The 13315-nt window shown below is 38.4% G+C and overlaps 2 protein-coding genes across 4 annotated transcripts in view; one reads left to right on the forward strand and one right to left on the reverse strand.

Moving 5' to 3' along the window:
• The window catches only part of STARD6 (StAR related lipid transfer domain containing 6), a 26182-nt gene extending 13269 nt beyond the window's left edge, over positions 1-12913 (reverse strand). The window contains 4 exon segments of the mRNA XM_024756782.1: positions 9736-9785; positions 9975-10068; positions 11513-11596; positions 12228-12913. Coding sequence (XP_024612550.1) covers positions 9736-9785; positions 9975-10064 — 140 coding nt within the window. The 5' untranslated portion in view covers positions 10065-10068; positions 11513-11596; positions 12228-12913.
• Positions 12914-13104: 191 nt separating this feature from the next.
• CUNH18orf54 (chromosome unknown C18orf54 homolog) overlaps positions 13105-13315 on the forward strand; it is a 33024-nt gene continuing 32813 nt past the window's right edge. For 2 of the 3 annotated variants that reach the window (XM_024756827.1, XM_024756824.1), the window contains exon 1: positions 13136-13310. The gene's annotated coding sequence lies outside the window, so the exon portion shown is untranslated. Of the gene's footprint in view, positions 13311-13315 lie in introns of all 3 variants that reach the window. The other variant, XM_024756825.1, reaches the window with a different exon arrangement.

Below are 13315 nucleotides of genomic sequence, written 5' to 3' on the forward strand. Positions count from 1 at the left end.
AAAAAAAAAAAAAAAAAAACTAATATTCAATTGGAAGTAGCCAGTTTATAAAAATATGCACTGTAATAATTAATATAAATTATTTAAAAATTCATTTTTCTACAAATTTTGTTTATAATGTTTCCATAGTTGTCTTTTTAAAGGGGCTACTTTCATTTAGAATTTTTCTAAGCTCTTTCTCATAAACATTTACCTACTGTATTTATCATAAGCCAACAGTAATTGATGAGAAGTTTGTGTGGTTGTGCAATATCTTGTGGCCTTAATTCTTAATTGAAGGATGTAATATGGTCTAAAGCAGCAGTCAGCAAGCTCTTCAGTAAAGGGCCAGATGGTAAATAATTTAGGCTTTGCAAGCTTCATGTTCTATGTTGCAACTATTCAACTTTGCTAGTGTATCAGTGAAGCAGCCATAGACAATATATAATGGGCACTCTTGTGTTACAATTAAACTCCATTTATAGACATTGACTTCTGAATTTCATTTATTTTTCACATGTCAAGATTTGGAGAAGTAACTAATCTTTATGTTAATCCATCAATAGAATTGGGTTGGGCTATCACAACCAATGAAGTTAGGACAATGTGAGAAAACTGGATTAAAACCCACTATTTAGCAGTAGGTTGTTAAATGAAAATGAAATCTGAATAATATTGGCCATACTTTCTCTCTCTGTTAATCATTCTTTCTAAACTAAGGAGATAGGTTTAGGTAAAATCAAAATTTTAAACCTCTAAAAAGTTAAAATTTTTGGAGGAAGTGAGGTAAAAACTAAATGTTATTGTTACAGAAAATAGTTGTTATATTTATGAAGAGTTCTTCCTCTGAACCTTGTTTTTATGATTTGGTAAACAAGTAAGTCATTAGACTTATTTTTTTGTATGTTAGTCTCTCTTTAAAAGCTCAACTGGTCCCTAGTATTCTCTGAGATATCCTAAAATTTTCTTAGTATGTAAGGTTTCCTTCCTTCAGATCTACAAAGTTTTTAAGAGCTTATTATTAAACTCTATAGAAGACAGTGACAAAACAACCTGAATAATTATCAGGTCCTTTGAAAAAGAAGGCAGATATAAAACAGTTAAAATTTAAGCACAAAACTATTGTTAAGGGGTTTGTATATACCTCCCTAGATTGCTTTTTTTAATTAATCTGTTCTCTAATTATATTGTAAATTTTGAGGATAAAGAGTTTTTGACCTTTTTGTATTTCTAACTAACATTGAGTTAGGTATCTTTTATTAAGCACTTACTATATATTTACTGATAATGATTACCCTTAATCTTTTAATAGCATTCTTTTATTGACTGAGTGATCAAACGTTTACTATTTATTATGTTGACGCTTGAACAACATGAAAGTTATCAGTACTGAGCCTCATGCAGTCAAAAATCCGTGTATAACTTTAGAGTCGGATCTATGTATCTGTGGTTCCTCCATATCCACAGTTCCACATCCAAAGATTCAATCAACTGCAGACCCTGCAGTACTGTAATATGTATTTATCAAGAAAAAATCCACGAAGTTAAAATCCGTGTTGTTTAAGGGTTAACTATATATATACTTCAGCCTAGCAGAGACTCAGACATATAATCAAAAAATTATTATATGGTTTGATAAGTGTTGAAGAGACAGAAAGCAAAAAAAAAATATATCAAGGTAAGAAGGGGAATAATGTGCTGAAGCTCTTTTTGGAAGGTTTGCCCAAACCCTTTCATAGTTATTCATGATAAAATTAGGGATGGACAATATTGAAATGGAGGACATTTAGGCATCAGCTGCTTTGTTTCTTCTATTTTGGAGAGGAAGTTTCGATTTTTAACTTTAAGTAACAGTACACACATTACATATAATTTACAAAAGCATTTTGCTTTTTTCTTTCAAAACTTTGTTTTAAAATTTTATGCATATGGATAGCTATCCTTCTTGAATAATATTTTAAATGCTTAGTATAGAAGTTCTCTATATTTTTAATTAAAATCCTTTATTAATTATGTATATTTCAAATATTATATCTCTGGCTACAGCCTAAATTTTCACTTATTTCTTTTGGTACAGAAGTGTTTCACTTTACCATAGTCAAATTGACCAATATTTTCCATTATGGTTTGTGCTTTTTTATGTCTTCTACAAGATATCCTTCCCTACTTCAAGATCATTAAGCTACTTTCATACATTTTCTTCTACAGTTTTATAGTCTGTATTCATATTTAGGGCTTTAATCTACCTGGAATGGATATTTGTGTATAGTGTAAGGTCAGCATCTAATTTTACTTTTTACATATAAATAATCACTTATGTTAGCACAATTGATTATAAATAGTTCATCCTTTTCCATTTTTTTGTAATGCCTTATCTGTTACATATCAAGTTTCCACACATGTGTAGGGCCTGATCATACCCGTATATTATTGCAGAGCCTCCCTGACATTTGAAAGAAGCTCCCTAAAAGAGACAGGAACTTATTAAAAACTCTCTTAATTGAAGTTGGCTTGTAATAATTCTAATAATACTTTACACCTGTATCTGCATAGTTCTTTACACTGAGATACTTAATATTTGATTTTGCTGATGTTTCATAGCTGCTAGTACACACAGGCAATAAAATTAAAATGTTAGGAGAGTAGCATATAGAGTCAGCCCACCTGTTTTCAAATTCTAGCTCTTACCAGTTATCTGACCTTAGGCAGGTTACTTATTCAAAGTCTTGGGTTTCTCATATGTAGAGAGAGTAATATTTACCTCATAGGGCTGTCATGAGGACTGAATAAATTAATGTTTACAGGATAGTACATGGCATGTATTAACTCTTCAATACATGTTAGCCATTATTATTTCACATACATTGAGTCTTTTATGATAGTCATCCCACTCTGCCTTGTATTATAGGTATTTATGTACTTTTCTCTCTTACAAAGACTAAAAACTCCTTGAGGAGCAAATCTGCTGGATAAAATAATGAAAAATTAACTTTAAGAGGTTTTTTTCTTGAGAATGTCAAGATTATAAGCTTTACAAGTATATGCATTTTGTTTTGATCACCACTATACTACCAGCACCTAGAAAGTGTTTAATGAATAACTGAATATAATGAATGAACAACATCATTTTAAATAAGTCTAGATACCTTGCTGAACCTTGCCAACTCCTGGTTTAGACTGTCTACTCAATGGCTAATTGTTCATTTTCCAGTCATTTGTAAAGGTGAGAAAAGTTTGAGTTATTGGTATTAATGACTGCAAGGCAGAAATTATTTATTTTGCTTCCTATAAGATTATGAAATATAATTAAAGTTGTGTCTTGGGTAGAGGATAGGTTACTAGTTAAAAAGTACCTTACCTTGGCCTTCCCTGGTGGCACAGTGGTTAAGAATCCGCCTGCCAATGCAGAGTAGGTTACTAGTTAAAAAGTACCTTACCTTGACCTTCCCTGGTGGCACAGTGGTTAAGAATCCGCCTGCCAATGCAGGGGACACAGGTTCAAGCCCGGGACCGGGAAGATCCCACATGCCGTGGAGCAACTAAGCCCCTGCGCCACAACTACTGAGCCTGCATGCCACAACTACTGAAGCCCGTGCGCCTAGAGCCCGTGCTCCACAACAAGAGAAGCCACTGCAATGAGAAGCCCACGCACCTCAACAAAGAGTAGCCCCCGCTCGCCGCAACTAGAGAAAGCCCGTGGGCAGCAACGAAGACCCAACGCAGCCAAAAATAAACCAAACCAAGTTTTTAAAAATGAATAAAATCTATCTTTAAAAAAAAATACCTTATCTTAATTCACTAGTTAGAGGTGTATTGGAGTCACTGGCTTTTAAAAAATATGTAAATATCATGCCTCTTTGAAAACATAAAACATCTCTATGTCTTGAATAATTGAATCTATCACTGAATGAGCAATTCGGTATCTACTGTGTTCCAGACTCTTCAGAGACATCAATTTTGTCATATTTGAATCTAAGAACTCTATTTTTATATCTATTGATCATTAAAATGATTGGTTCTTTGGATATTTTACTAAGATCTATAATAAAGCTTCATGCTCATTATGAATAAAGTGACCAAGTCAAGTTAAAAATATTTTAATTATTCTCTCTTGTCTCTCACAGTTTCTGACAAGCTTTAGCTGGTATGTGGGATAATTGATACATGAAATTATGTTTCTCACAGATCATCATTTCATGAAGCAATGAACACCTTTTAGTAAATGTGCATTTGTTCCAACATGCTAATTTGAGCATGCATCTCTAAATCATTTTATAGCCTTTTATGGCTTCTGTGAATGAGTACTGCTGAACAGTAAACTAGGAGGATAAGGGAGGAGAAAAACAGTGGAAAGTGCCTGTTTTTACATACTAGAAATTATAAACCTGGGGAAGCACCTGTAAGATGATAGGCTTTTTAGTGATCTTATTTTTGGCACTTCCTATGTGATAATTAGAGTTGGGAGTGGGACTTCCAGAGTGGCTATGTGAGGAGCTAAGGAAACCCTCTTCTACAGTCATTGAACTGGTGAACATTACTTTTAAAAACTACTTAAATTCCCTAGAAATTGACCTAACAGCACACAGGAAAGGAAGAAACATTTATTCAAGAAAATCTACTAAATCTAGGTAGGAAAAGTCAGAGTCTGTAGCATTTGAGCCACAACCTCCTTCCAGCCACCCCCCTCCCTCTACGGTAGCTCTGCTCCAGCTGGGTGCAGACTAGAAGACAGGGGCTCTCTCTCCCCACGAGATCCAGGCTAGGGCTATGGTTTCATCCTGGGATCAGCAGGACACTGACATCTCTCATCACCGAAACTCTCAGCTCATGTTGTAGAAGCTCTATTCCCCGCATGCACTGCTCAGAAGACTAGGGTTTCCTGACACCCTGATCTCACTGGTAGGGTGAGGGCTTTGCCTAAGGCACAGTAGAATGTGAATCCTGGGGCCTAAATTGCCCCTCACCCCTAGAATAACAGGAGCAAACTGAGAAAGTCATGGTACCATCCTTCCCCTATGCTACCCACTTGCTCATGGAGTAGAAGTGTTACTTGGCTTCAGTGAATTAGTGCACAGGTCCCTACTCAGAGCAGTCAGAGTGAATGTTAGGCTGCCCTTAATCAGAGTAATGAGGCTAGATATACGAGGTTGCCCACTCAGGAGAAATCAGAGTGGGTGTACTAGGCCGCCCCTACTAAGGAACATTCAGAGTGATGTGCCAGGCCGTCCCTAACCAAGAAGCAATGGGAGCTTTGTACTAGGCTGTCCTTACTCAGACAAATCACGCTGGATATGCTAGGCTGCCCCTACTTAGGAGCAATCAGTCCAATATGTGGCTTCACTGACTTGCAAGCATTCCCCAAGCCATACACAGATTAAGTAGTGAAGGGCTGAAGTCTTACTGGCTCAAGAGACTTAAGCATAATCTCTGAGTCATCACTGACCGAGCAATAAGCTATTCTGACCACTTTAAAATAAAATCATACTCATCGCTGGTGGTTTGGAAGAATGTGTGCACTCCAAGGCTATGTCCTCTGGGGAATGACTGGTGACACAACTTCCAAGCTACCGGCCCCCTGGCTACATGCAAGGCAAAACCACAAAACTCCCTGAACTGTGAAAACAGTTTCCAAGCCACACACAGAATTGACAGTAAAGGGTAAAAATCTTACTGGCTTTGGGTGCTAAGCACAACTTGTGACCAGTAATGGCTTGTGTTAACCTAGGGATGACCTATAGGATGCCAGGCTGAAAGATAAAAACAAGGACAAAAATCAGGGCAGGTAAAACTAAAATGCCCAAGCAATAAGAAGCGCTGGGTGAGTAGTTGGGATCTGTAACCAGAGTTGCTATATTACCTAAAAGGTTCAGTTTTCTTTTTTTTTAAGGATTAAAAAAAAAATTGGTTGATTGATTTTGGCCGAGCCATGCAGCATGCAGGATCTCAGTTCCCCGACCAGGGATCGAACCTGCGTCCTCGGCAGTGCAAGTGCAGAGTCCTAACCACTGGACCTCCAGGGAATTCCCTAAAATGTCCAGTTTTCAAGAAAACTGTGAGGCATGCATGCAGAGAAACATGGAAAGTGTGATCTATACACAGGAAAAACAACAGGCAATAGAAAGTATTTGTGGGATATATGGGTTAAATTTAAAAATGAAATTATTTAGCTTAGTGTGTGACATACAGTAGATTAACAGGGGAATTAATAGGGAACATAGGGGAATGTGTCAGCTGAACTTGGTAGGTCTGTATTTCATCTCTTGAGGGTAGAAAGGAAAAAAATTCCAACCAAAGAACTGGCCCCCTTCTCATGCATATAGGCAAGTGCTCAAAGCTAACCACAAAAGGAGCTTTTTGGGTGGGAAATTAATAAGAAAAGGTGCAAGTGCTGAGAAAATATCTTCAGGTTTTGTTGTTGTTGTTCTGTAGTTATAAGGGAAACAAATATGTTTAAATTCTTTCTATTTGGCAGCCAATATAACATAACTAAAGTCCATAAATTCATTCAGGAAATACTTATTAAGTGTTTATGTGACAGACACTGTTCTGGTGTTAGGGAGACTACGATGAACAAGAGTTTATTTCTAGTCTGCTTCTTGTTTAAGTTCCTATTCTCAAGTTTATATTCTAATAAGAGAGACGTAATAAATAAGACAACAAATGAAGAAGATAAATTTCATCTAGTGATAGATGCTATGACGAAGGTAACAGCAGAATAGGGTAGTAAACAGTGGTTTGGTGTATTTGAGAACTTTGACCAATTGGCCAGGAAGGTCACTCTGAAGAGAAGCAATGAAGCTGAGATCTTGAAAACAAAAATGACATCAGCCTTCATTTGGGTGAAGAGCACGCTAGGCAAGAAAAGAGCAACTACGAAGGCTCTGAGATGTGCATTCGTGCCAGCAGTAGTCCTACGTGGCTGTAGCATAAGGAGAGCAAAGATGCAGTGGTAGGAGAGGTCAGAGAGGTAGGTGGGGGCCAGATAGTGCCTTGCAGAGCATAATAAAGCCTTTAGAAGAGTTTAGGCAGGGGGCCAACACTGAATTATATTTCAAAAATCTACTTTAACCATTGTGTGAAGAATAGGATGTAGTTGAGTAAAGGTACACATGAGGAATCCACTAGGAAGTTACTGAAATAATCCATGAGATGCGAGAGAATGATAGTAGGGAGATAATGAAAAATAAATCACTTCTCTCCGTACATACCTAGTCAATTAGAGCTTCTATTAGAATCCAAATCTGAGATGAGTGACCCATTATCTATCTAGGTCAATGTTTTGCAGTCATGTTCTTTGTTGAAAATATTTGGAAGAGTCTGAATTACAGTTTGACAAATGTCTTTACTTTAGGACTTCTCCGAACCTTAGAGAAGAGAAAATAGTCTAGAGGGTTTTGAAAAACTTGACAATGCAACCCATCTTTCCCACAGGGCATTTTGAAGGATAATTTCTCCCAGACACTAGCTTGGCAAACCATATTAGACCATGCTACATATCCCCAAAGTGTGCAATGTTTACAACTTGGTTGTCCAGTCTAAATTAACATGCATATGTTTCTTGCTTTGATTATTTATAACCCTATAAATAAAACTGTGAAGCTTGAAGTACTGGAAAATTTTAAGCTTCCCTAGCTTTTTCCCTTGATTTATTTGACGGCAATCTCACCTTCTTCTCATTCCAAGCTGGGGGAGGTAAACGTTTCGACTGAGGCAGACCAACCTGATCAACATGTTCAGATTGATTTCCTTTGGAAGAACCTAAATATCTGCCCCAGCTGATTTAGAATAATATAGATATTTTGAAAAATATTAACTGCTCCAGTCACACTCTCCTTCTGTACGTAAACATGCTAAACTTAGAAGGATCAGTGGGCTGTGCTTGACAAAAGAAGCATGCAAAATTGAGATTTGTGTATCTTCTAGCAGTCTTAATTTTGAAGCTGTGCTTGATATTTATTGGATGTTTACAGTTTAACTGTAAAAAAGAATTAAAAGAGAGTTTGCCTAAATCATCGTGTGATAGGCAGCCTCTAAAATGGCCCCCAGTGATCTCCACTTCTTGGTATTGACACACTTATGTAATCCCCTTCCCCTGAGTCAGGGTTGGATCTAGTGATTCACTTCTAATAAACTGAATACTGCCAAAATGATGGGGGGGTGGTCCCTTCCAAGATTAGGTTACAGAAAGACCCTGGCTTCTATCTTGTTTGCTCTTTCTTTGGCTCTCTCCTAAATCCCTCCCTCTGAGGGAGGCAAACTGTCATTTGTGAATAGCCCTATGGAGAGGTCCATACGTCGAGAACTGAGGAAGGTTTCCAGCCTAGAGCTGGCAAGTAGCTGAGGTCCCCAGTCTAACAAGCCCACGAAGAACTGACTGCCGGTGACTGTGTAAGTGAGCTTGGAAGCAGAGCTGCCTTCAGATGCGACCTAAGCCCCAGACCACACCGTGACTGCAGCCTTGTGAGAATCCTTGAGGCACAGGCACCAAGCTAAGCTACACCTGGATTCCTGATGACATAAACCATGAGACAGTGTCTGTTAAATCACTAAGATTTGGGATAAGATATTACTGTGTATTAATAAATAAACTAGTATGCAGTGCATATAAATTTCTCTTAAAGCAAGTGCAAAAAGTTTCAATTTTTTTTGTCTGCGTAGTATGGCATGTAAGAGTACAATATCGTTGATGAAAAATTTGAATAAAGCTTTAAAACAGCCTTATTGAGGCTATTTTTTGAATGGCTCTAGGCATTGTGTAGAGCACCTTGTATAAAAGTACCCAGCAAGTATTTGTAGAATAAATACCTTCCAAGGTTTCTTTGATGCATAGGTTGCTGTCCACACTGGTCTGACCTGGAAGGCACCAAAAAACTACAACATCCAAAAGTTTATTCCCATAGTGTGCCTGGGCTTGACGTTACCCACTCCCTGCTCAATCTATTTTTTCAAGTGCCACTATTAGAATCATTAATTATTTAGATAACAAAGGTAGGGATTACCTTCCTGATAATTATTAAAATGAATAGGAGAAAGTATACCAGCTTTGTCCTACAGTAAAAAAATTGAAATGAAACACAAGATAGATAATTATAGTCAGATGAGAAAAAGAGCAATAAGCACAAAACAGAGTAGTGAAAAGAAGGAGTGGACCCCTACCCCTCAAAAATAAACTAAATAATATTTGGTTTTCTCAATAGCATATGATGATCTGATGGCATTAATGTGATATCATGAGCAACAAAGGAACAACTCTTAAAAAGAAGGTTAAAGATGTCAGCACAATTTCCCTTAGAGTACTTGTATCTGAAATAACAGGATCCTCAAAAATATCCTTAAAAGCAGCTTACAGAATAAATTATATATGTTAGCAAGAGGAATATATTGGGAAAATAAACTTTATCTTTAAGTGGTTCATTTAATGGAAAGGTGAAGTTTTAAAAGACCACGAAATACTGTTAGAAAGAAAATATCAATCTAATTTTATAGTAATTATTTCTTGAAGTGGAAATTTCCTATCTTAGTGAATTATTCACTAGAAGTGATTTTCTTTTCTGATTGTCTTCCGATTTGGAAATTAGATGGTACACATTGCTCATTTTATTAATTTTACATTTCAAACAAGTGACTTTATAATTAATTTCTACTTCCTGTTTACTATCAAATAACGTTTTATAGCTAATGAAGTAGCATTGAACTCTAGATACATCAATGTCATTGAATTCAAAACAATGATTGTAAATAGGAGATTGTACTTACAGATTTCCATGGAATTTCTTAGAAGTCTTGCTGGAAACAGTTATCTTTTTCTCAAAGGGGAATAAAAATCCACAAATAAATTAACTGTCAGATACAGAAAAAATGAAAAACAAAAAATGAAGCAAACGTAAAAACTTTTTTTTGGTTTGTAGAAGAAAATATTTTTTAAAATGTCTTTGCAATGAATTGTTTCTCATTAAAAAACAAACTCTTGAAACATATTTAACTTCTCTTCTTACTGAAGTCTTAACCACTTTCCGGCCTGATGTATCTTGATAGTAACCTAAAATTTCTTGAGCAGTTTGTTGGGCAAGTGCCTTATAGTCCATCTACCTGCAAAGTTTTAAAAACAAATGACTGATGAGAATGTAATCATACAAAATTTTTTAAAATGCCTGTTACATTTTAATACTATTTCTATGTCTGTCACATAGCAATGAACAATAACTACTTTTGGAATGCATGCATGCATGAATCTCTTCCTTTTTATTCATAGTCTTTCAAGTGAGAAAATATGATATAGTAAAAAGAGCAGGCTTTGGCTTTGGAGTCAAAGAGACCCGGGTCAAATCCTGTCTCTGCCACAGACTAATTGTGAACCATGTTATTTCATATTTCTCTTTCCTCATTTTCTCAATTTGTAAAGCTGGGACAATACCTAACCTGGTAGAACTGATATGAGGATTAAATGAAATAATGCACTTAAATGTCTTACCCTTTTGCCTGACACATAATAGTTATTCAATAAATTGTTATTTCTAACAGCTAAATCATGCTTCCTTTCTCTTGTAAAGCAGCATAATCTGTTGATCATGTGTTACTGGGAATTCATCTTTTTAAAGTGAGTGGCAGTGGCACTAAATGATCTGACCCCTGCCTTCCTCTCCAAAGACAATTCCTACCTGTCTCCTTCTCTCCCACTTAGCTCCACTCATACTGACCTCCTGGCTGTTCCCCAAATACAACCAAGCAACTTCCTACCTCGGGGTCTTTGAACTTGCTGTTCCCTATGTTTTTAATGTTCTTCCCCAATATGTTCAGAGGACTGACTCCTCTTCATTGGTGTCTTTGCTTAAATGTTACCTCTTCAGAGAGGATCAAATTCACATCAATTCAACTCAAACACATTTACTGAATCCTTGCTAAGGGTTAGATACTGTGGTAGATGTGGCAAAAAAGGTTGAGTAAGATGCTGTTTCTGCTTTGAATGAGCTCAGGAAGGTGGAGTCTCATTGGTCCTTTGGCCCATCACCCAGTTTTCAATTAAGGGAAGCTGGCTGGTGTGGTGGAAAGAATATGACAACACAGAGCTGGATTCAAATCTTGGTTTTGCCACTCACCACCAGCTTTATCATTCTGAGTAAACTGCTTAAACTTTGAACTTTAATTTTCACTTCTATAGATTGGGGATAGTAATACCTATCTCATGGGGTCATTGTAAGGATTAAGTGAGTTAATATACGTAGAAGTGATTGAAACAGTGTCAGGCCCCTTCTTGGTGATCAAAAAGTTAGTTTTTTTTTCTTAAAATGGACACATTTAAATCTACCTTAAAAAAAAACTCTCCTAAGACCTGCCTGAATAAATCTTCTTAAAGTTTAATTATCAGCACACGTCTTCCTTAGCTCTCACCTAAAGGCCTTTAGGTGGGATCATAAATCTATTTTCTCGTGTTTAGTTCTCTGCCAAGGCACAGCACGTAGTTGACATGTATATCTGAAAAGCATTAGTAAACCATTATAATTTCTCCTTCCTAGTAGACTCATGGTTACTTCACCTTTCCTAGTAGATCTAGTCCAGAATTTTAATAATTATTAGGACTCTTCTCCAAATCCTTGTGGAGATCTCCATAGCTTTCAACCTGTGAAGGAATGAAGTGGAAGTAGAATTATTTTGATCCATGAATTAGGTAAATATTTTTGATAATTTCCTTAATATTTTCTCAGTGTCCTTTATTTATACTTTATGTACTCATTTGGAAACATTTGATATATCTTTCCTCAATGAAGGAAAAACATAATAAGAGATACATTAAAGATAATGTTAATGAAAAAGAACCTTTAAGAAATTATCTTTTAAAAGAATAGGTTAAAAAGATACTTATGTGGAATGTGGATAAAAACGTCGAAGTTTTTAAGGTCACGCCATTAACAATCCTGGCTGGTCCCTGACCTGGGCTTGTCCCAGCATATATAACACGGTTCTTTATTTCCTACCAGCAACATACTTGATACTGAAGGCTCAAGAAATTGCAGATTTTTGGAACAAACCACTAGCATGTAAACTTCCTGCAGGGATTGTGTCTTACTCATTTTCAAATCACTAGCACTACTTACTGCCAAAATAAACATGTGTTTAGTTGAACCACTCAACTAAATTTTGTAGCTTCTGGACTTTTTCATTTGCCAAGAAAAAAAGGGAAGGTTAAGCTTAGTGGGCTAGAGAGGGTGAAGAGAAGAAAAGAGCAAACAGCAAGACTACAGTTGTATTACCTGGTGGTGTAACATCGGATGAGCTGGAACATATTCAGATGGAGTAATGGTCAAGGATATCTTCACCCATAGGGTCAGTGGAAAATAAACACAAACCAACACTGAGATGGCATCTTTTTCCGATACACCACTCGGTTGAAACTGGATTCTTCGCAACTCATATCCCGTCCCAGCCTCGTAGACAGGTTCACACATGTTGTTAAGTGGGTCTTTACATCTGTTTGTATAATCTCCCTGTTTCTGGGCTGCCTGACTGGGTTCCCAATCCGTGCTGGGTCACTGCCATTGTTCCCGGGGAATCAAGGTCCCCAAGGAGTTTGTTAAGTCCCATCCCTGGCCAAACTCCCTCCTCCAATCCCGCGTCTGCTTTGAGGGTGAGGGGCCGGCTGGAAACCCAGGAAGGCCGGGCTCAGGGATGGGAAGGGGAAGGCCCTGAAGAGGAGGGAAAAAAGTGGTCGGGGGATCTGCCCCCCACGGCCGAGTCGGTGTCTTATCCGGGGAGAGGGTGCTCTGAAAGCGGAGAGGCCGAGCGTGTTGGAAGGACTGTGGCTGTAGGGCTGGCTCTCAGCGACCGAAACGGCAGCCGCCGGGGCCCCAGGTCCCCATCCCCGCCCCGTCCCGTCTCGAAGCCCCGGGAAACTGGCCGAAGCCAGCTCAGCCTGTCATATGCGCAGACCGGCCGCGCAGAACCATGACCGAGGTGGGGAAGGCACGCGGGGTATCGACGCGGAGGTAGCTCAGAACCTCCCCGCCCAAGAAAAACCAGGAGGGAGAAACTACACTTCCCAGCAGGGAGAGCGACCTAACGCCCCGCCCCGCCCCCTGCCCCTCGCCCTGCTAGCCCCAGCCCCCGAGCGCCACGCATGCGCACCGCAAGCCAGCGCCATGTTGGGTCAGTTTGAAAGGGAGCGCGGGCTCCGCGCTCGGCTGTGACGGCGGAGGAACCTGCGAGCTGGCGGAACCTGAGGCCGGGCGGCGTCCGGGTCTGGGTGCTTTGTCACGTCTCCCGTCGGGTGGCAGGACAGGGCTTTGGGTGGAGAATTGAGGACGTGTGCGCTTTTCTCTCTTTCCAGGCCTTCGTCAGTGAG

Source organism: Neophocaena asiaeorientalis, unplaced genomic scaffold (genome assembly GCF_003031525.2).
Source record: "Neophocaena asiaeorientalis asiaeorientalis breed wild unplaced genomic scaffold, Neophocaena_asiaeorientalis_V1.1 scaffold133, whole genome shotgun sequence".
NCBI lineage: Eukaryota > Metazoa > Chordata > Mammalia > Artiodactyla > Phocoenidae > Neophocaena > Neophocaena asiaeorientalis.